Raw genomic sequence first — 22,480 nt, 5'->3', positions numbered from 1 at the left:
TGCCAAAAGGTTCACTTGGCAATATCTCACTCACCATCTCAGGTCTTGCTGACATGATGTCGAGGGCTCTGAGCATCATCCAGAGTATTGGCAGGCTTTGAAGCCTCAGACACATGCTAAGCGTCTCAGGGACACATAAATACACTAGTAGCTGATCCGTGGGGTTCATCATCTGAAACGAACACAGCCATGAGAAATGGGCAGAGCCTACGGGCTGCGCCCTGCAGCTCCTGGCTCCCCTGGCAGCTCAGGGCAGGGCATGAGGGACACGCAGCCCTTCCTGGAGCAGCCATGCCTGCGGAGGAGTGTGTGGCTCCTGTGTGCCCTGCGCCTGGCAACACAGAGCATCCTTTCTTTGCCTGCTCCTCCTTCCCTCTGGCCATCCGCAGCCTCTTGGTCTCACACCTCTGAGGAGCGACTGACCAGCACCATCTGGCACAAAGCAGGCACTGGAAGCAGGTGGCTACAGGTGCTACTAGTCCCTGGCCTCACAGCTTGCTCAGCCCGTGCAGAGGCCATGGCTCTGCCCCAGCCCCAGACATTGTCCTGACTCTGCCCCAGTCATTGCCAGGAGCCGGGGGAAAGACAGCACTGCCAGGAAAGGGGCAGGCTTCATGTCTGAGCACACAGACCCCGCATGGCTGGTGGAGGGGGGCTGGTGCTGGCCCTAAGGGGCTGTGTCCTTGTGTCCTGGAAGAGGTGACAGGCTGGAGAAGATGGGATGGGGAGAGGACTGTGCCTGTTTTCCTGGAGGAGCACACATAGCCCCAAAGGGGAACAAGGTGTGTTGTCTGGTTACTCACAGTAAAGTGAATGATGCTTAAGTCCGCGGCGCTGACTGCAAAGAAGCTGCACACTTCGTTGTCCTGGAGAACGTTCCGTAGCTCCTGCAAGATCTTCTCTGAAGTCACTGGAAGGGAAAGCATCGCCTTCCAGATGTCCAGCGTAGTGCTGCAAGCCCAGAACACACTGTTGGCAGGGCTGCCCTGGTCACAGCGCCATGACCCAGACCAACCCCGCAGGCCCCGGGCTGTCCTGCAGCCCTGGACCTCGCCACCCCGTGCTTAGGGAGCCCTGGGGGACCAGGCTGGGCAGGCAGGAGGGGCCTGAGGTGGTGCTCCCTGTGGGGCAGGAGGGAGTGTGATGGGGTCTCTGGGCTGCCTTGGTCTGGTCTGGATGCTGAGACCCTGGCTGCCCCAACAGGGCTGGCGAGCACCGTGCGATGGAGGGGCCCACTCCACTGGGAGGATGCGCACCATGCGATGGAGGGGCCAGAGATTCTCCAGGTCCTTCTCCCCACATAGAAAAAGCCCCCAGGGCTTCTGGGGCTGGTACCTGTCAAGTGTCGGGAGGTCTGTCAAGATGCTTAGGAGCACTTCCCTAGGAAACTGGTTGGCCATTGTGGAAAGTACTGAGAAGAGTTTCTGGTGGTCTGAATCTCTGCAGTTGCTCAGGCTTTCATGGATGAACCTCAGAATCTTTGGCACCTGGAGGAGATGTGGGAGAGAATGTAGCTGCCACTGGACTGCAGCCAGTTGCCCAGGGACCACTGAAACTGCTGCCCAAGAGCTGGGAATTCGAGGCAGGATGAGTGAGGGATGAAAGGGCTCAAGGGCAGGGCAATCCAGCCACAGGCTGCTTACATCCATCAGCCAGGTGGCAGGGTCTTCAACTGCTATGTCCACCATGAATTCGGCCCAAAAATGCTCATCATCTTCGGTGCTGTAGCTACTCATTATGTCAAGAGTCTTGAGGATGATGGCTGTCCTCTGAGAAGGCTGGAGGTATTGTCCAAATGGCTATGGAAAGAAGGAAGGAAGATATGACACATTCAGTCAGGGGAAAGGAGGAACAAAGACCCTTCAGGGCAGAGCCGTGCTCATGGTCCCCATGAGAATCCATGAGAAGGGAAAGGGAGATGGACTGGCTGGTGGGTGCCTGGCTCCTTACCTCTTTCCTGCAACAGTTGTACAGGAAAGCAAACAGATTCCAGATCCTCTCCGCGGCGTTTACCTGCACAGCTCTGCTTGAAGAAGTGGTAAATTCCAGTAGCAGCTGTGGGAAGAAAAGCTTCTGGTCTGCTCTGGGAGCTGACAACTGCTCCAGCAGAACTGCCTGGACTCACGCTGTCCATCATGGAATTCCTCAGAGCTGGAGCAACGCCCTGTTCACACTGGGAAGGAAAGCACAGGGGACCAGGAAAGCAGAGCGATGGCAGCTCCAGATGCTGCCAGTGTGGTGCACAAGGGCAGGGCTCAAATTCTCTCAAATCCACCACTGCTTTGGTGCAAGGAGAGCTCTGCGGGCAGAGGAGGCCCAGGAGTGCTGCGGGGAAGCTGTGCTGCGACACAGGAAGGACGTGTGGAGGGCAAGGGATGTTGACAGCAGCCAGGGGACACCGGGGCCCTAGAAGAGCTTGGTGGACAGACCCTGGCTCCCCTGAGTGTGCTGGGCACAGGCCTGGCAGGCGCTATGGTCTGTGTGCATGGCACAGGGGGCACTCTTCACTACTATATGTCACCTCACTCTAGGGTGAGGAACAGCCACTGTAAAGCTGATGCTGTGCAAACTGCAGACCTTCAAGATGCTCTGCAACTTATCACCGAGGCTGGAGGCCGGAGGTCTGATCAGCAATGTTCTCAGCATGACATCCATCTTTTGCAGGATCTGTAAGAAGGACAAAGTGTTGTGGCAAGGGTGAGAGGGAAGGGGTGGAGGGAAGCAGTCCGAGACCTGCCTCATCAGGGATCTTCAGTTGTTTCTAAGCAGGAGGAAACTCCATGCAGTGCAGGGGAATGGGGGCTCTTGTGGCTCAGCAGCACATACCGTCATGGTGAACCAAGCGTCCAGATCCTCAGTTCTCAGAAGAAAGAAGACGCTGCTAACGCATGCAGCTACAAGAGACAACATTTCACCCTCCAGTACAGTCTCCACTGTGCTGTAGAGAGAGAGACATTGTCAGTGGGAACGGTGCCTCTACAACAAAGGGAGATGGACACAGTCCTCCAGTGGAAGCGTGGCCATGGGGGTTGACAAGCCCCATGATTGGTGATAACATTGGACTTTTAACGATGAGGCTATGAGGAATGTAAAGAGTTCAGAAGGAACAAAGAAGGGTCATTCAGGAGACGCCTTGCTGGCTCAGACTGCCTGTTCTCCAGCCATTAAGACATGGAAGTTGCTTGGTGTTTGCTGTTGCTGGGCCAAGTTGTTGATCAATGAATAATTAGTAGAAAATACTTCTGTAGAGCAAATGGTATAAAAAGGGAGCCTGTCCTCAATGTCAAGGGAGTGGAAGTTACGCCCTCAATAAAGAAGAAGTTACTGATCCCTTAAAGAACCTTGGTGTCCGTGTGGTCATTACGCCACATCCTCCCATGGGCAGGACTTTGTGGGAGGGATGGGGAGCCCAGCTGGGGGATGTATCCTCTTCTGCAAGGCTGGCCTGGGCCAGAGGACAGTCCTGACACCTCCTGCTTTGGGGCAAAGGCTGAGATGAGTCAGGAAGCTGCAAGGTTCCCTCTTCCCTCTGGACAAGTCCCGAGCATGGAAAAGCAAAGGCCTGCCCGGATGGAGGATGTGTGCTTGCCAGGGTCAGGGTCACCTGGCTCATGCCCTGGGGTTGTGCTAGCCAAGCCACGGGTGGGGTTGGGCACATACCTCAAGGCAGAAGTAGCAAGGAAGGCTTCCTCCCACAAGTCTGTGCACGGGTAATCAATAGGCTTCTCTTCCAACAGCGCCTGGAGAGCACAAATTAGATGGAACCTGGCAGCCACAGGCACACAGCGCCAGCAGAGCCAGCACTGTTGGCAGGGTTGGCAGAGTCCTGGTATCCCCAGCCAAAAGTGCCCCCCTGCACCTTGCAGTGCTGAGGTCCCAGCAGCACCCGAGATCCCACTCGGGGTAGCTGGGTGTCCATGTATGTTTGCTCCCAAACACCCCTGCCCAATGCCCAGGGAGCCTCGCCACCTTCCCCAGCCCGCCAGACGTCCCCTCACCTGGATGTTCGCTGTCAGCTTATTTTCACGGCAGAAGGTGTCCAGGCCCTCTAACAAGCCCTTCTCTTGTGCGGTTGTGAACACAGTGACGATGTTCCTCAGGAACTTCATCTTCTGCACGTCATCCTGGCAGCCACAGAGATACCAAGAGGGAGCGTGAGGGGGGAGCCACAGCCAGCAGGACCGCAGCACTGTGGGGTGCGGAGCTGTGCGGGACGCCTGGAGGGCAGCAGCTCTGCCCAGCCAGCAGCCCTCCAGCAGCCTGGCAGCAGAGCCGGGGCATGGCCAGGACATGCAGGCACAGCCGCCATGGAAAGGGTTGCTCTTACCCTTTCTGGGTTTTTGACGAAGGCCTTGATGAAGTCCACAGCTTCCTCTTCCTCTTCGTACACAGGTAGCCAGCTAGCATCTAAGACAGAAGGAGAGCAAGGATTACTGTAGAGGGGCTTCAGGATGAAGCAAGGGAAGGGGGCACTGGCTTCAAGCAGGGGGCACGGCTGGCCCCAGCCCTGCCCACCCCAGCGTAGACCCTCACTCACCAGACTGCAGCGGCTCCACCTCGCACACCACAAAGGGCTCCAATACAGAGCTGCTCTCCTGGGACCTCTCACTCGCTTCCCAGGCCACCCTGGGGCGGCTGGGGGGTCTCTCCTCCATTGCGAGTGATGAGAGAGTCAGGAGGGCGCAGGCTCGGGACAGCCACAGGCAGTGAGGAAAGATGTGGGCTGCACTTGGGGGCACCTCACCAGTCCCACTCGCTCCTGTCCTATCCCCTCGCTGTCCTGACGGACACTGGAGGGGCCGTTGTGCCAGCACCGGCTATTGCCAGATGACACTGGCCTGTGTCACAAAGGGTCCTCCTGTGATGTCATGCCCCCGGCTGGGTGATGCTGGCTCAGGGCCCTCCCTTGTTCTCAGCTCTTCTCAGGGCTGCTCTTGCATGCAGGCCCAGGAAATGGCTCCATAAATTTTAATATTGTCTTGCAGTTGATGCTATTTTTTTAGGAGCCAAGGAAAATGGGAGAAGTTAATGCACGCTCAAGGGTTTTACATCTTACTGCGATCAAAAGATCCAAGCTGATTGCGGGCTGAGTAGTGATCATATCATGACATGCATTCAACCGAAATCTAAAGAGAGGACCGAGCTTCATTATCTCCCCTATATGAAAAATGAATCAACTGATTCACAAATATCGTTCTCTTTAGAGCCATTTAAAAAGAAAAAAAATACGTATATTTCATTTGTAAAAATATTTGCAGTAAAGATCTGTATACTTAAATAATTCTATTTCATGAGGACATAAACCTTTAGTTCTGTGGAAACCCAAATAAATGTTTATGAACTGCTACACTTCAAACAGGACTTCACTTTGGTAGGGCCTTGTCCTCACTCTGCTCCTCTGGAATCTTGTGGGATGTCTTCTGGGCTCAGCAGTCTGGAAGGACTTAACTCTGTCACACTGATAGATCTGGGTGCTCCAAGAGCCCTGTGCTGGGGACGAGCACAGCCCCTGACTAAAGCATGTGCCACCAAGAATTGCTTGCAGATCATTGAGGGTTCCCTCTTCTGACAGTGACCTGCAGGACCAGGCATCCTCCCCCTGTGCTGAATATCCTGGTTTTGGCTAGGCTAGAGTTAATTTTCCTCCTAGTAGCTGCTATAGTGCTGTGTTTGGGATTTAGGATGAGAATAATATTAATAGCACACTGGTGTTTTAATTGTCACAGAGCAGTGCTTACACCAAGCCGAGGACTTTGCAGCTTCGCGCTCTGTCCTGCCAGCAGGCAGGCTGGGGGTGCAGCAGGAGCTGGGAGGGGACAGACCCAGGACAGCTGACCCAAAGTGGCCAAAGGGGAATTCCATACTATCTGGGGTTATGCTAAACGATATATAGGGGTGGCTAGCCGGGGTGGGTGGACTGGGTGCTCAGGGATAGGCTGGGCATCGGTCAGTGGGTGGTGAGCAATTGCATTGTGCATCACTTGTTTCGTATACATTATTATTATTATTACTATTATTATCATTATCATTATTATTATTATTCTGTCCTAATAAACTGACTCTATCTCAACCCACAGGCTTCATTTTCCTGATTTTCTTCTCCATCCCAAAGAGGGAGGGGAGAGGGTGAGCGAATGGCTGTGTGGTGTTTAGCTGCCAACCAGGTTAAACCATGACACAGCTTGATGGCTGAAATCTTTTCACATATCTCATAGCTCACTCTGGTATAGAAATCATGTGGTTAATCTCTTCTTCTTCATCCTCCTGCTACCTTTATAGCCCAGATTTAGAGTAGCCTGCTTCATCTTCTTCCTCCTTTCTTGTCTGGGTAGGAGTTTCCTTCCATTAAAAAACAACAAAAAAAAATCAAAAAAAAAAACAAACAAAAAAAAATCAAAAAAACAACAACAACAACAAAAAAATCTGACTATCACATCCATTATTTTCTCATGCATATAGGAGCAACTGATAGTGGCACAGGTTGGTTTTCTGGTTCAGCCATGGGGCCCACCACAGGGTGTGGAGGGGTTGCAGTTTTTGTCACAGATGTTGGAGTGTCTGTAGGGCCTGTGGTAAGAGGTGGAGCGTGTGCATGGTCTGTCACAGGGTTGGAGCGGCTGCTGGGTCTGTTACTAGAGTTGGAGTGTCTGTAGGGACTGTCACAGGTTTTGAAGTTTCTGTAGGGGCTGTCACGAGGGCTGGTGTAACTGTGGGGCCCATGTCAGGAGTTGCTGTGGCTGCAGGGCCTGTCACAGGAGTTATTGTGTCTGCAGGGCCTGTCACAGGGGTTGGAGTGGCCTCATGGACTATCACAGGAGTTGGAGTGCCTGCAGGATATCTCACAGGGACTGGAGTGACTGCAGGGGCTGTGACAGTAAGTTGGAGTGTCTGCAGGGTGTGTAGTAGGTGTTGAAGTGGCTGCAGGGTTCATCTTTGTGGATGTAGGGCCTTTCAGAGGAGTTGGAATAGCTGCAGGGCCCCTTGCAGGTGTTTGAGGGGCTGCAGGGCTTGTCACGGGAGTTGGAGTAGCCACAGGGACTATCACAGGTGTTGGAGAGGCTGCAGGGCCAGTCACAGGTGCTGGAGTGGCTGCAGGATCTCTCACAGGTTTTGGAGTGGTGTTGATTGAGACTTGGTAAACATAGGCCAAGACCAAGCATGTTCCAGCGATTTGTGTCTCTTTGGAAATGCCGGGGTGATGACACACCTTTTTCAAGCATTTCAACAGTTTTTTTTAGGATTCTGCGCTTGCCTAGGGGAGAAGTTCCAAAGCACTGGAGGTGACCACAGCTCTAGGTGCCTGCCCATATTCTCCCACACTTCCTGCTATTCCTAACTCTCTTGCCTGGGGACAGATCCCTTAATGACATTCTTAAGCACTTGTTTAAACAAAAGCTGAAACACATTCACTTGACATCACAATATGAACATGCTGGTTTGACCATCCCAAGTATATTCAAAGCTTTGCAGAGCTATTGTAAGTAGCCTGGAGGAGAAGGAGGAGGTGAAGGAGAAGGAGGGAGTGAAGAAGTGATGCCCATTGTTGTTCCCTTCCCACCACTGCCCACCCCGATTGACACCCTGAGGAAAAAAGGTCAAGAGTGTAATTCTGAATAGCTTCCGATATATGGTTCCCAAGGTATGGAGGTGATGGCAATGCCCGGTACAAGTATGAGATTAGTCTCATGACCAATAATTGTATCCTATTATAAGTCAGTGTTATCCAATACAGCAAAAGAATAACCTTAAACCCACACCCAGAAATGGTAAACAACATGACAGGGAACACATACATTTAATAATGTGCTATACAACACTATTCTGAAAACAAGCACAACAGACCCAAGATCAAAAAAATTAACATTGTGATAAGCAACTCTTAAATTGATGTAATGCTGATAACAATTTTCTTTTAACATGCTCTGTCATCTTGTGAGGAATGTTTTAACAATTCCAATTCGTGTCCATAAATTTGTGTCCATAAAGAATAATTCTGTTTGAATCCTGTCTGCCTCTGGGCCCTGCACTGGCAATTTAATTCTTGAACCACAGATGCAGTGTGTCCCAGTCTCCCCCTCATTCCAGTCAATTTATCACGTCTTCAGAAAACACTCCTTAAATTTATGAACCTGTTTGCTTTTGTTATTCCTGACTTCTAGTTCTAACAGTTACAGTTTTTTTTCTATCTTCTTCGAGATTGATTTAACACTGCTATAGATGTTATATAGATGACTGTGAATAGCTGGGAAAGAATGTTTTAATTGCTCGTGCGTCGTCAAGCTGTTTGGGAGTTTCAGAACAACTGATAATAACTGGTGACTGCTGGTGACTGTTATGAGATACTATGTGGATCCTTGGTATCTGGCCAGGGGGGGCCAAGAGATTAAGAGGAAGAAAAAAGAAGCTGAAGGACGGTTGGGAGACGAGACCTGTGGAGAGTGTACAGAGAGTATTCCATAAACTTGGAATAGTGCCGACTAAGTACAAAGGGTGAGAGGAAGACTACGAGCCTTCAGCATGAAAGACCCCTAGAGACCCCCAGAGGAGACTGATGCGCATGCTCCAGTAGGAGGAACTGGACCCCGGAAGCTAATTATAATAATCTATTTTTTTTAGAAGTAGTAATGAATATGTATTAGTCTAGGTGCATAAAAATCAGCTGCTTGATGTAACTGGTGTGCGGCCTGTTGGAGCGGAGATTCCCGGTGCACCCAGCGCTGTTTGCTTACCTCTATTCCTTTATATTCTTTTAATAAATCCTATTTTTTTATTTAATCCTAATTTGAATCCTGAGCCATTTATAACAATGGTCCTTACTTATGCCCTCTCCAACTCCTGCAAAGGAACGTTCTTCTTCACGTACCTAGTGCCAGTCTTACCCACTTCCCCCGCTGGAGCCTAGGATAACCACTTTCCTCCCAGGAGAGACTGGCAAACCCTCAGTACACTGCAATAGTATGGATGGGAAATTCTAATACTGCATTTGGAAGCAATTTCAGAAAAGTAGTCACTTATCCATGGCTACCCTGTTTATGTCAACCTGCTAACTTCAGGTTTAAAATCATCTCTGAAAGAAATAAAGATCCTTTTCATGTTCCTAATACATCAAAGCATAAAAAACAAACAAACAAACAAACAAACAGAAAAACAACAACTCATAATAAACATCCCCAAATAAAAGCCCATCATAAAAATTGTTAAAACAACAATCATAACCAATAGTACTAGCACGTCATCAGTGAGGTATTTTAAAATTCAACAAGGCCTTTTACCTTAAAAATTAGGCAAGGAATCTGTCTCCTCAACTACAGTTGACCAAAAGCAAACGGTGGCCTACAGAAATCTACACAAGGTGTGGAAACTAAACAGCCACAGTGCATTATAGGTTGAATTACTTCACAATCTGTATGTCCTTCCAATTAATTGTTTTAACTGGCATTGCTTAACAACTGACTTAAGTTGTAATTGTACAGGTCACAAGAATATGTCCTATTTGAGCATTTAAAAAAGTTGGAATTTGACATACTTTGAGCTCATAGTGCTGCACAATAACTACATTGTCTGGCTCTGTAGAAGCTTCCACGGTGGTCTCAACACTCATCTGGTGCTGTTCTACCTGGGAATGCCCAGTAGGAGCCATTTGAAGCTTGTAAGAATCTGGAATGACACAAATTTCTTCAGTCAGGTTTCCGGTTTATGTAGAATACAGTCTCAGTGAAGTATCCTGTACCTGCAAAACCATCTCTTTCTACAAATACAGAGACAGCACTGTTACCATCTTCACTGAGAAATACTTGGCTTCTCCCTTCTTTCCAGCTAATGTCACTGCTCCATTAAACTTTGAAACTGCGACAAAAAAAAAACAAACACCCCCTCCCCCCAGTCAAACCAAAAGCACTAGAGAAAAGGGTAATAGAGGGAAAAAAACAGTCATGTTGCCAATTCACGTTAGGAAACGCATCTTACACTGCAATGTTAGGGCATAAATCTCCTATTCCACATGTTACTCTGGATCCACACATCTTGAAGTGCAGCTTTTTAACCTAAGCTGCTGTGGTATACTTGCCTGAAGTAACTAGGAAAAGAAGACTAACATTCACATTTTTTAAGGAAAATCTACAGCACTGAAGAGGCTTTCAGGGTAGGGCGTAGCTGCATTACCTGAGCGTTCCCTAGGCTCCCAACCTTAGATGCTATCGCACTAGGGGAACCTGGTGTGCTAGCTCTAAAGAACAGTACGGAGCGTAGAGTGGAGTGGAGACACCACGGCTAGGCTCTGTGACCAGGTGGGGACTCCATTGTTCTTGTGCACACCGAGACCGATATGCCGCACTTTTTGCTACCCTGAGCCAAGGACCTGTCATGTTTTGACAAATGCTGTACCCTAGTGTACTTTTTGCTCATTATAATATCATTAGAATACCAACACACACTCCAGCCCAAAAACTACCCGCCTCCAAGGTGCGACCACCCCTCACTGAGCTTGCGCCCTGAATTTCTCGGAGCCTATTGCTTTAAACGGAGACGGGAGAACTTTTCACCAATCATAACTAAGATATGCTTGACTAGAGCCACTCAAGCTCCACCAAAAAGATAGAAAATAATATAAATTGGCCCAAGAGAGAGGGGATGTCAGGGAAGATACCACCATCAGGGGAGATACCATCCCGAGGACATACAACATCCTTAGGACCTCCTGACTCCTGGGATCAGCCGATGGGCTGAGCCTCTCTTCCCCCCCCCCATTGGGACGCCTTTGGGTGAGATCTGAATACTTGCTTATAAATCTCTCTAGAGTCTTTGATCCTTTTAACACATTTATTTCTAGGCTGCGCACCTGTAGCACCTGTAACACCTGAATATTTCATGCATGATAGCTTGCCTTTGTAGACAGTCACTATTGCCGGCAATCCAAAACAACCTGATTATCTGTTGCTGTAATAAATCATACTTGATTGCATTGTGATAGCTCTCATTAAGTGCAACTAGGGTGAGGGTGGTTATCCGTGATAGTTCAGCGTTCTGAATCCAACCAGACCCCCAGACGGTTAATGCGTTGTTGGTGAATGTCTGAACGGACCCCCAGACAGTTAATGCGTTGTTGGTGGATGTCCGACTGGTTCAGTACCCTGAATCCGACCGGGCCCGTAACAGTTAATCAGCTACACCCCTTAACACGACAGCTGCTCATTACTGGAAAGTGCCTCGTGCGACAAAAGATTGTCAGTGATTGCTGGCTTTCAGTTAGGCACCATTCGAAAAAACAGACTTTAGAATCAAAAAACCAGCACCTACAGAAACACGTGGGCTTGGCTTACATAATTACAGGAGCAACATCATTACGGAATAAACTGTGTGATGATTTTTGAGAGCTGTAACAGAAAAAAATAGAGTGAAATTGAAGGCTAAAGCTAATAAACAGGGTTATCCTCCTCAGCAAGAATAAGGTGCTAAATGACCTGTTGGACTTTTTACTTACCACTTGAATTTTGCTCTTCAGAATTTAGTTTCCCATCTTAGTGCTGAATGTGCAGGAAGCTTGGCACTCTCCTTTTCAGCATCCGCTTTAGTCATTATCAAAATCTGCCCCGCTTCTCTCCCCGTCTATCCCAGAAAATGCTATTTCGTTGCTCTTTCTCTGTTGTTCTTGAAGAACACTTGCACTTTCTTCCAGAAAATAATTTTGTGTGGACTCACCTTCAGCTTGATATATGTCAGAAACATTTTTTTTTCCAGAAACTCTTCTTCTTCACTATTGTTTTGGTCATCTTCCAGTACTTCATTCTCTTTATCAAACTGAAAACTCCTTCTTCTCCTTGTTGCAGTACCTGCAGATTTGTTCCTTCTGCGCTTTCTTTCTGACACACCTACCAAGAGACAGCATAAAAAGTAATCCAAAGCTTTACCAAAAGAATTCTTTCTTCAAAATCCATTATCTTCATCTTACTTGACTGACAAGGAAAACCAAGGAACTGAGGTCCCATTGTCTGTATCCCTACATATGTTGAGAAAAGAGTTGAAAGTTAATGGGGTCAGCTTGCTATTAGATTAAAAACAAAACAAAACAAAACAACACAACACAACACAACTACATAATTTCATTCCCAGAACAATCACCTTCATGATTTTACATGCAGAGGATTCTTACTTTTAGATGGGAAGTCTCAAGACAATGTGAGGTTATTCTATAAATCACTATGTGACTTATTACGTGAACTAATATAGATGAACATCAGAAAAGCCTTTGGAAATAAGCTCTTCTTCGAGTCTGTTATCAGGCTGCAAACTTCAAAAGCTGAACACGTGTTTGGAAACGTTTAATTAAAGAGACAATTTTGAGGGAATATTCAAAGGAGAAAAAAAAAAAAGTAAAGACTTATACCTCGTATGCTTCCTGATTCAGTTCATATTTTGGGAAAAAAACAAACTTTGTGGTTTTGCGCAACAGAAAAGCCCAACATTTGTAGTATTCACAAAGTATTGCAAAAGGATATGGGTGAATGGGTGAAGTCCATGGCAAAATTCCCACTCACACTAGTTAGACTTCCCTCCTTCAACTGGAATCACGGTATGAAGTAGCAAAGATTTCAGCATTTGGGGAAGGGAGGAGTGGAATGGGGGAAAATACCATTTTGCATAATTACAAACTAGTTGAGTATTCAGAAACTCCTATACACAACATTCTTTACCTCAAGAATTTGTAATATAGGGGCTATTAAATGTCATCCAAGCCAGTTTTCTATATTGTAAACCAACTTGCTTTGAACATGAATTCATAACTATATTGAATGAAGGACCTCTGGATTTCTCTCTCACATTTTTAAGTAAACTCAAAAACATAATTATGCCTCTGGCATAAAGAGCCAGGCATCAGAGAAACCTGTTATGTCACCAGAACAGAGAAGGCAGGAATGACACGAGCAACGGAATGAAATGCAACTTGCCATTCCAAAGGGGTGTACTGGCATCTACAGGTGCCGCTGTCACCTTTGCATTGTCCTTACTCTCTTGATCTGCTTTCTTGTATTCAGTAGCAGCGTTTTGCTCTGGTGTCTCGGAGTCCTTATATGGAGCATGCGGTGGTGCAATTGCCCAAAGTAACTAGGAAAATAAGACTAACATTCACATTTTTTAAGGAAAATCTACAGCACTGAAGAGGCTTTCAGGGTAGGGCGTAGCTGCATTACCTGAGCGTTCCCTAGGCTCCCAACCTTAGATGCTATCGCACTAGGGGAACCTGGTGTGCTAGCTCTAAGGAACAGTACGGAGCGTAGAGTGGAGTGGAGACACCACGGCTAGGCTCTGTGACCAGGTGGGGACTCCATTGTTCTTGTGCACACCGAGACCGATATGCCGCACTTTTTGCTACCCTGAGCCAAGGACCTGTCATGTTTTGGCAAATGCTGTACCCTAGTGTACTTTTTGCTCATTACAATATCATTAGAATACCAACACACACTCCAGCCCAAAAACTACCCGCCTCCAAGGTGCGACCCCCCCTCACTGAGCTTGCGCCCTGAATTTCTCAGAGCCTATTGCTTTAAACGGAGACGGGAGAACTTTTCACCAATCATAACTAAGATATGCTTGACTAGAGTCACTCAAGCTCCACCGAAAAGATAGAAAATAATATAAATTGGCCTAAGAGATTGGGGATGTCAGGGAAGATATCACCGTTAGGGAAGATATCATCGTTAGGGAAGATATCATCGTTAGGACCATCCCGAGGGAATGCACCATCCCGAGAACCTCCTGACCCCTGGGATCAGTGGACGAGCTGAGCCTCTCTTCCCCCGCCCCACTGAGACGCCTTTGGGTGAGATTTGAACACTTGGTTATACTGTGCGTCTCCACGGAAACTTAGAAATCTCTAGAGTCTTTGTGCCTGTTAGCATGTTAATTTCCAGGCTGTGCACCTGTGTCACCTGTGTATTTCATGCATGCTAGCTTGCTTTTGCAGACAGCAACTATCGCCGGCAATCCAAAGACCCTGTGTACCGGCTGCTGTAATAAATTGCACTTGATTGCATTGTTCCTAGCCGTGATAGTTCTCATTAAACACGCCTAGAGTAAGGGTGGTTATACGTTATTGGTGAATCCCTGACCGTGGTAGTTCAGTGCAAATGTAACAGCACATGAAAACAAGGCCACCTCCATTACCAATGAATTTTGCTTACCTTACTTGCAACTCAATTGATCCTTTACATACAGTCAACAAATCCTATGAGAATAAAAAGAAAAAAGAGACCTCTCCGCATATTTCTTCTGGCGGTGCAACGTTTGTGAACAGAATGGATAGGGTCAGGGTGTGAATGGAGACTTCTCCCAAGCATGCAACACTGCGGGTGCCAAATAAGAAACCTGGCCATATCCCTCTTTTCCTGTTATTAGCAGATGAGGCTCACATGATGTCGGTTTCTAGTAAGCACTCCTAGAACAAGAGTCATAAGAAAACAAGTTTAGAAATGAGGTGCTGAATAGACACACAGATGTTCCAAGTACTTTTCCTAGATACTTTCCCCCTCCCGCCCCAAATAACCTCCATATTCCAGCAAGTAATAAGCTGTTCTGTGATCAGGAAGACCATTAAAGCCCGTTTTCTTACAATCTTGCACCATACCTCCCCCTGAGAAATCCTGCCCATCTCTACCGCGTCTGCTATTCATTTGGCTGGGCTAAGTAATGACTCCTCAAGTGTACACGTGGACTGTCTAGCCGAATACACAGATGACACCCGGTCTGCTACCTGATATTGGAGAGCACAGCAACTTTCTCTCTCAGCACACACCACTCTGCATCTCATCGCTTCCTATATACACCAATCTTCAGAAGGTCTCAAGTTTAAGTACCCGAGAGATCTCTACATCTGTCAAATTTAGCTGAAATGTGGCCCTCATTACTGAAGAAGGTAGCAAGAAAGGAGCAGAACAGCTTTTCTAGAAAAAAAATGGATGTGGGCCATATCTAAAGCAGGGCATAACTGGATTGGTTCAATGACAGCAATACATGAAACACATGTAAGATTTCCAGTTAATTTATTCTCACAGTCATTCTAATTGTTTCATCTTCTTCCCTTACGTTTCCTATTCTTTACTAACCCAAGATTGCGAATTAATAGCCTGGCAATCTTGATTTCCTACTAGGAAATACATTCCCAAGAAGCATTTGCTTTTTTCCCACTACACTAAGGTTGTACCTTTACTGCCTTAAATCCAAGATGCTAGAGAGTTAACCTTGCTCAAAGGGTCAGCACAATTTCTGGACAGCACAGCAACAGGAAGTGAGAAAAATAACTGACCCGACTGTGACAACATAATCTAACTTTCCAACCGTGGGCTTATGTGACTTCCACATTAAAATACCAAAAGATAACACAATTTGGTGGTTTAATGGTAACAAATAAAAGCACTTTGAATTTTTCTCCAGGTGTTTTAACAAGCCATTTCTCAGTTTGCTTTCTGCTACAGAGTTCGCTACTCGTTTTAACAGTCCCGGGTAACAGAAGGGCAAAAGGTGGCAATGCAAACCCAGGAAGTTGGTTATTTTTAGCTAAAAGGACAGACGGCACATTTATGTGGTCTTGAGTCTTTCAAAGAATGCCATGGATTAAGCCAACATGTTCTAGTAGTCTGCGGATCACTTTGGCTTAGGAGGAGAAGCCTGGGCTTTTCACTTGGATCATTTAGAGCAACCCACTTCATTAGAACTTTAGTCCCTTCACTTTCTTCTTGAGAATAGCGAGCACCCTTCAACACACAAACTTGATGTTCCCCTTTCATCTGCCACCCCTCACACTTCTAACAGCTGAAACTGTTTACAAAGACTCAGCAGTCCTGACAATGTAAACATAATGGCGACCCATCTTTCTTTGCCTGCTGAAACAGAGGAACTTTTCCTCTGGTCTGTCAGGCATTTTACCTGGTAGTTCATCTCCAGACATTAAGGATGTGTCATCATCACTGTCAAGTATATCAGCTTGTAAAATAGGATTTACATTTCCTGAAAGACAAAAGAGGTTTCTTAACTTTCCTGAATAGCCTGTGCCTCTTTCTCTTGCATTAAGACAGCTTCTAAATCTGTGCCAAAACCCTTTCTTCATTTGAGGGCACACACTGAATGCTATTTCCTACAGTTCATCCCACCACAGATCTAAGGAGACAGCACAAGTCTCTATAAAGCTGTCTTAGGTCCCACTGATGTGTATGTATAAGGTACGCTACTCTGTTGGTGATTTTTTCCCCCCTTAGAATAAAGAAAATGAGGAACAAATTCTGTAGCTGATGAATAGCTATTAAAATAAGGCCCCTTCTTTCTGAAGGGGCCTCAAAACCCCTCATATAGTAATACACTTTTCTTATTTGCAAAACTTTCCAGTATTGTACAGTTATGTAATATACACTCTGCATTTTCAACCTGGAAATCCAGTATTTCTTAATTTGTTACACCAAACTTTTTCTAGGAACCTGCAATGAAAGAAAAGGCATTTATAGCTTCTGTAATAAGCTTCCAAAATATGAGACCTAATGACCCAGAGTAAAATACTGTAACGAAAAATTGATCCAGAAACAGATCTTTTTTTCTCCAAAAAATTTCTCAAAAATTGAGCAAACTTGCGTTGTGGCAGTCTCATTAGTTCATCAAATCTGCTTTTCAGTCAGTAAATTTGCAGAAAGCACTTCGAGCACGATGTTTCAAGCTGCTACAATTACTAGAAAGAAGAAAATAATTACGACTCAAACTACTACCTTTGATCCGGGAAACAATCAAATGCAAATACATCCCCTATCCATTCATACAGGAAGTACTGAGACCAAGAACACAATGTCAAGATGAAAGCGCCTACGCGGATTAATTAATTAAGCAAACTTTGGGAATCAAAGAGTTGATTCTAGAACTAACTACTTGATGCTATCATCTTGACCATATATATCCAGTACCAGAATTGCCCTCCACGGGACGACACAGTGTCTCCACATATCACTCTTTTATTCACGTTGTAATTTTTTTTTTCTAGAAAGTCGGACTTTGCCACATTAGCATTAACACTGAAATGAAGTTCTCACCTCTTTATTTCGCAAGTTGAAGAGGAACTCTCTGTCAAAGCGTCCTGGTCTCCGTAAAGCAGGATCTATAGAACCTGGTCTGTTGGTGGCTCCGATTACCACAATCTCCCCTCTGTTGTCTATGCCATCCAGAAGTGTTGAGACAATGGCACTAGTAGAAAAACATAGATTATACTTACAAGTTAGGTACATTTTTTTACATTCCATATGACTTTCTTCCATGAGTAGTCAGAAAGGAAAAGCATTTAAGGACAAGACTCATTTTAAGACATAAAAAAATAGGTGCATTAACACAAACCGGGTGCTGATAGCAGGGTTGGAGTATTGTTTTCAACGATCCTTTCAAATCACCTGAAATTTATGAGTTATGATTTGGAAACAAATCATACCAGTACTTCCTACAGCGTTTTGGCTACCATAAAAAATGAACAAACAAGAAAAAAAAGGGGGTAGGGGTCAGAACTTAATTCCATTACAGGTTCGGGACGCAAGCTTCCTATATGAATTTAAAAATGGAGCGGGGTAAGTTAAGTCTCATGAAAGTCACAGGGAAAGTAAGCGTTTTGGTTCAGAAGACAACCCAGAAACCCACTAGGCCCACATAGAAAAGATGCTCAGGATGAAGATCTCTCATCAAACGGCAATCCCACAGCTACAACCTCAGCGGAAATTAAACCAATTGGCCCCAAATTCTTTAGACATGAAGCACCTGCCAAGTTCATCCTCTCCCACACCCTCTCAGGCCAGGCAGACATAACCAGCCATGACTACCCAATCCCAAAGAAGTCAGCTTCAACAGTGGGGCAATAAGCTACAAAGGACCACAACTTCAAGGAATCCATCTATTAACAAGGACAGCACGACATACCTGTGGAGGCCAAGAGCCCACTGTTAGTAGAGCAACCATGAGAGCACCACCCACGCTCACCAACCACGAAAACTGCTAGGCACTGCAGTGCTCGGACCAAACATTCCGAAAGCCTGTGACACATGACCACTAACGGTCACTGGTGGCCAGTAGTTACCAGTAGCAACGCATCGCATGCACGGGGGCACCTAAGGAAGTCTCAGCCTACCCCTGAATATACTCAACTCCCAATGCCAGGACTGACAATACCTCTCTGTTGGCAAAAGAAAGCGCGAGTCGAGGCCAATGTCATACCATAGCACAAAGGCTTGCTAAGAAAGATCATTTGAGTAGCTTTGCAAGAACAGGTGACTTACTTTCTTCTAAGGCTGTCAAACAGAAAGGATGGATTTGTAGTAGGGTAGCGACTTCCTCAAAGTCTGCAGCTTCGGCTCCAAATTCCCATTTTCTCCACGCACTTGCCTTGCAGCTATTGCATCAGCTCTGGTCCTCAGCGTTCCGCCAACTGAAATGCAGAAACAAATACAATCTTTTGAGACAGTAAAGATGGGATTATCTTGATTGCACCATTGCTCTTGTAAAATGGAAACAAACCAACAAACAAAAGACACCCCAAAGCGGATTCATTTTTCTTTCCATACCAAATCACAAGTCCTTGTCATGACCACTGCATTCCTCTTGTTTATCATTCTGCTATCCACTTCAAACTATCCACTTCAAAGCGTCACCTGTAGAGAAACTTCTTCATAGACTGAAAGCTAGTCTGACAAAAACAAATGTGCAACTTCTGTTCCACGCAGGAGGGAGCTTACTCCAGTTACTTCTTGTTTGGAAAAGTGAAAACAATCCACACCTTTCTCTAAGGTGTTTTCAGGCCATTCATGTAAAACTCTAACCGTTCAAAAAAACTATTCCGTCCTAAGTCTCTTCCTCAGGTGCATATGTTTTATTACCCTGTTTAAGCATGCAGCACTTTCATTTCCTGCATTATGATCTAACAGCTCAAGGAGATAAGAGAAATACCCAAATACCTAAAATACACTAAAAGCATCCCTCGGAGGCAGGGCTCGCCCCAACAGCTCTGAGCTGGAGCCGCTCTTTGAAAAACCTCCCTTTGCAAGGTTTTCTCCTTTTGTTCCTTCCCCACACAACTCACTTTCAAGCCCCTGGTCCAAAGTACAGAGGCACTGAGAAAGGAACCACTCACATTTCCATTTCAGTGGAAAATAAACTAAGAAGATAAAAAAAATAGATAAAAAAAAAAGCAAGTTCTACTTAAAAATGTTGGCCTTTAAAAATGACGGTTTCAACTCTGACAGAATACATTCCACATTTCAACCTTACCTGTTCAAATAATGAGCAAAGCTGACATTCTGATTCCCCCACTCATTGGCTCAGGCAGTCCAAAGCTTTTCTCATAAAAAATGATATTTTTCTCTCACCTCGGCCACATTCGTTAGCAGGAGCACGAACAACCAGCATCTTTCCCGTTCCTGAGGAGCCGTAGAATAAACAGCCTCCGTAAGAAGAAAGATTCAGAGAGGAAAAAAACATCGTGAGGAGTACCTCTTACAATCATAGTCTCTAGAACAAACAACTCGTCTTTCCTAACCAAAACACGTTATGCCTAAGACAGCAGTAATAGCTGAAGTGTAGGTAGAGTCCAAACAGACACAAGTTCTGCATTCCCACAAGATTTCACAGGAAAACTTGTTTTTTTCAGCCAGAGGAATGAAAAAGGGGGATCACTCCAGTGTACAAAACCTTCAAACAAGAGCGTACTGTCCCAGAAGGACACTTCCAAAACTGCTGACAAAACGGGGGATTACAGCAAACTGGAGCCAAACGAGCAAAGGTCAGCACAGAATCTCAGAATGGCCTCAACGGTGAATCACCAGCTCACTGTTCAGTCACAAGCCACATAGGCTTGCTTTCACAAAAGGCAGAATCCGACAGCAAAGCATTTAATTCTCCCTTCAAAAGCGTTAAGTTCCTGGGCTTGGTCTCTCAGACCATCTATTGCTGATGGCAAGTGAGAAAGCTGGAAGGCAAAGCAATGCCCTGCATTCAGATTAAAAAAAAAAAAAAGAAAGAAGCAAAAGCAATAGCAAAAGCAAGCAGATGGAAGAAACAACTGGGTTTCCAAGCAACATATTACAATTGACTTCCACTAGATAATCCCTTCTTGCTTACAATCTGGTCAAGGTGACTTGTACAGAAAACTCTGAACAAAACCACTGCAACCCAACTTTGTAAAATCATAGCACTCTTGAACTGTTTTCTCATATTAAAACATCAGCTAGGAAAACTGAAGGTGTTGCTTATAGGTTTAATCTACAGATATTCTGGATTCTATCCATTTGGAAGAAATTGCTTGTTACTACTACGAAAACAAACCGTTCAGCACTGCCAAAAAAGTTGAAGCATGGAAGCATATTGAGACCTTAACTGGACATTCTCCTGAAAACAGCTGACTTCTGATTTATCACTTCAGTGAGTTACCTTGGGGGCTGAATACTGAAGCTCTCAAAAGACTTCTGGATAAAGGAGGGTACTTGCTGGTACTTTGCCGGTACTTGCTCTTGTTAAACTTCCCCTGGTTGGTGATTGCCCAGCTCTCCAATGTGTCCAGATCTCTCTGCACAGCCTTTCCACGCTCAACAGAGTCCACAGCTCCTCTAAGTTTAGTGTCATTGGCAAATTTGCTCCAAACATCTTCTATTGCATCAGCTCTGGTCCTCAGCGTTCTGCCGCCTGAAATGCAGAAACAAACCTACATTGCACAAAAAGAAGATTTGCCAGAGGAACATGCAGAGCCCTTTCTTTGGGCTCAATATCAGCATAGATACAACCAGAACCACTGACAGCAGCATGATAAGCACACACTGCAATGCGAAATAATGGGAACAAAAGCAAGGAGGCCAGGTATCCAGGGGAAAAAACAAAGTGCCTCGTTAAAAAAAAAAAAAAAAAAAGCATTACGTAAAAATATACACAGTACGCTATTTTACTTTTTAAAAATTTTCACAATATGGTGACCGGAAATGATGTGAAGGTAAAAAAACTATTTTACTGTTTCTAACAGTCTGTGAGAGAGATGTAAAATAATAACCTAGAAAGCAGATGTATATTAAGTAACTATTTGCCACTGTCCTTCCTTGACACAAATGTCTCTAAACTTACTTTGGAAATTTTAATTATTCCTTTCTATTCCGGGAATTTGAAATCTTTGCTGCTTTGATAGATACCTGAAAGCCTTAAAAAAAAGCCTGGTGGAGTCTCCGCTCCACCAGGACGCACCCAGCACTGTTTGCTTACCTCTATTCTTTTATATTCTTTTCATAAATCATCTTTTTTATTTAATCCTATTTTGAAGATTGAGTCATTTCTAACAACACCATACAGCAAATGTTAAGTTACATATTTCCAAAGCTAACTGCTTAAGTTCCCAGGTAGTAGTCACAAACATTTGCAAGAAATACTGAACTGGGATTACTTTTCCAGTAGAGCACTCCTGTTTTCATTGCAGTCTACTCAAAAAGAACTTTACACCAGCAGGATGCTAATACCAATATGTATTTATATATACATTTTTTTCTCTTTAAGACCAAATATCCCAAAGTCATTAATGTAATAAAGGAGTAAAACACTTCCTGGCAAAATGGGGTAGGAAAGACGCAGGAAAGTGACTTTAGTCTTTGTCAGAAGACATGCTGTCAGTTTCAGGAAGCAACTAATAAAAGCAATAAACAAAAAAATAAACCGAAATCTACGTGTCCCCGCAACTACATAGTTATTGTCACCATATGCAATGAGGGAACATGCATCTCCACTATTAAATGGATTGAATTTTATCATATGCACACAACCTTCACAGTCCACCGTGTAAGCAGCATTTCTAGTAGACTCTTGCTTCATTTCCAGGGGACTATGTAAAAGTATCGTGGAAGTGATGTCTTCTTCAGGATGGAGGTCAATGTTCCTATAGGGAAAGTATTAAAAAGCATGCATTATGTATTTGCATAAAGAAAAAAAAGTATTTGTGGCGCAACAACTCAAGATTTCTTGTAACACCATATTTATGGACACAAAAGGTCAACTTAAGCTCATTAGATCCAGATTTAACACCTAATTCCAACTATCAAGAGATTAACTAACCTAACTGACCTAATTCACTAACAGGCATTCAAAACTTTTTCTACAGACATCAGTAACAACTGCAGGTTTTGTGCTACTGATGGCAACCTATCAAGACATGGGATTAAGTAACTCTACGTACCAGAAAAGTCACCCACGTAATTTTAAAAATTTCAACCAAATGACAACAACATATCTATTATTACCTTCAAATTCTCTTCCCTGGTGTACCTCTTTAAAGGACAATCGGTATCTAACTAACAGCAGAATTAAAACCACCAAACTCTAAATGCAAACACGATTCTGCAGATTACTTGTCTCGTGGCATAAGCCAGCCCAACTGCAGACAGTGCCTCTATGCCTCTGTACTTGCACAGAAAAAGTTCATTTTCAACTGGATCAAAAGTATACC

General features: G+C 45.2%; 1 protein-coding gene and 2 long non-coding RNA genes across 4 annotated transcripts; all 3 read right to left on the bottom strand.

Annotated features, from left to right (window-relative positions):
- Positions 1–38: 38 nt before the first annotated feature.
- LOC137847467 (uncharacterized) lies at positions 39–2,679 on the bottom strand. The gene is made up of 6 exons (XM_068665736.1): positions 2,578–2,679; positions 1,951–2,055; positions 1,644–1,799; positions 1,336–1,487; positions 804–951; positions 39–116 (listed from the first exon to the last, which is right to left on the bottom strand). The coding sequence occupies exons 1-6, from the start codon at positions 2,653–2,655 to the stop codon at positions 39–41; spliced, it is 717 nt and encodes a 238-aa protein (XP_068521837.1). The 5' UTR covers positions 2,656–2,679.
- A 223-nt stretch (positions 2,680–2,902) lies between these two features.
- On the bottom strand, positions 2,903–4,692 carry LOC137847299 (uncharacterized). Its single transcript, XR_011090917.1, has 4 exons — positions 4,328–4,692; positions 3,999–4,124; positions 3,661–3,740; positions 2,903–2,938 (listed from the first exon to the last, which is right to left on the bottom strand). It is a non-coding gene; the product is annotated as an uncharacterized lncRNA (long non-coding RNA).
- An 8,207-nt stretch (positions 4,693–12,899) lies between these two features.
- On the bottom strand, positions 12,900–20,961 carry LOC137847085 (uncharacterized). Of its 2 annotated transcripts, XR_011090788.1 has the most exons (7): positions 20,434–20,961; positions 19,276–19,424; positions 18,288–18,436; positions 17,064–17,214; positions 15,919–15,999; positions 14,178–14,431; positions 12,900–13,101 (listed from the first exon to the last, which is right to left on the bottom strand). It is a non-coding gene; the product is annotated as an uncharacterized lncRNA (long non-coding RNA). The 2 variants fall into 2 exon arrangements; XR_011090789.1 differs by lacking the exon at positions 19,276–19,424 and having other exon boundaries at positions 20,434–20,960.
- Between the last annotated feature and the right edge of the window lie 1,519 nt (positions 20,962–22,480).

This window comes from Anas acuta, chromosome W, assembly GCF_963932015.1.
Source record: "Anas acuta chromosome W, bAnaAcu1.1, whole genome shotgun sequence".
In the NCBI taxonomy this organism is placed as follows: domain Eukaryota; kingdom Metazoa; phylum Chordata; class Aves; order Anseriformes; family Anatidae; genus Anas; species Anas acuta.
This window is presented reverse-complemented; position numbering and strand designations above follow the sequence as displayed.

Coding starts and splice junctions, on each gene's coding strand:
- LOC137847467 (XM_068665736.1), bottom strand. CDS start 2,655: ATGGATGTCATGCTGAGAACATTGCTGATCAGACCTCCGGCCTCCAGC. Junction 1,488..1,643: donor CTGCCACCTGGCTGATGGAT/GTAAGCAGCCTG, acceptor CATCTCCTCCAG/GTGCCAAAGATTCTGAGGTT. Junction 952..1,335: donor GACCTCCCGACACTTGACAG/GTACCAGCCCCA, acceptor CTGGGCTTGCAG/CACTACGCTGGACATCTGGA.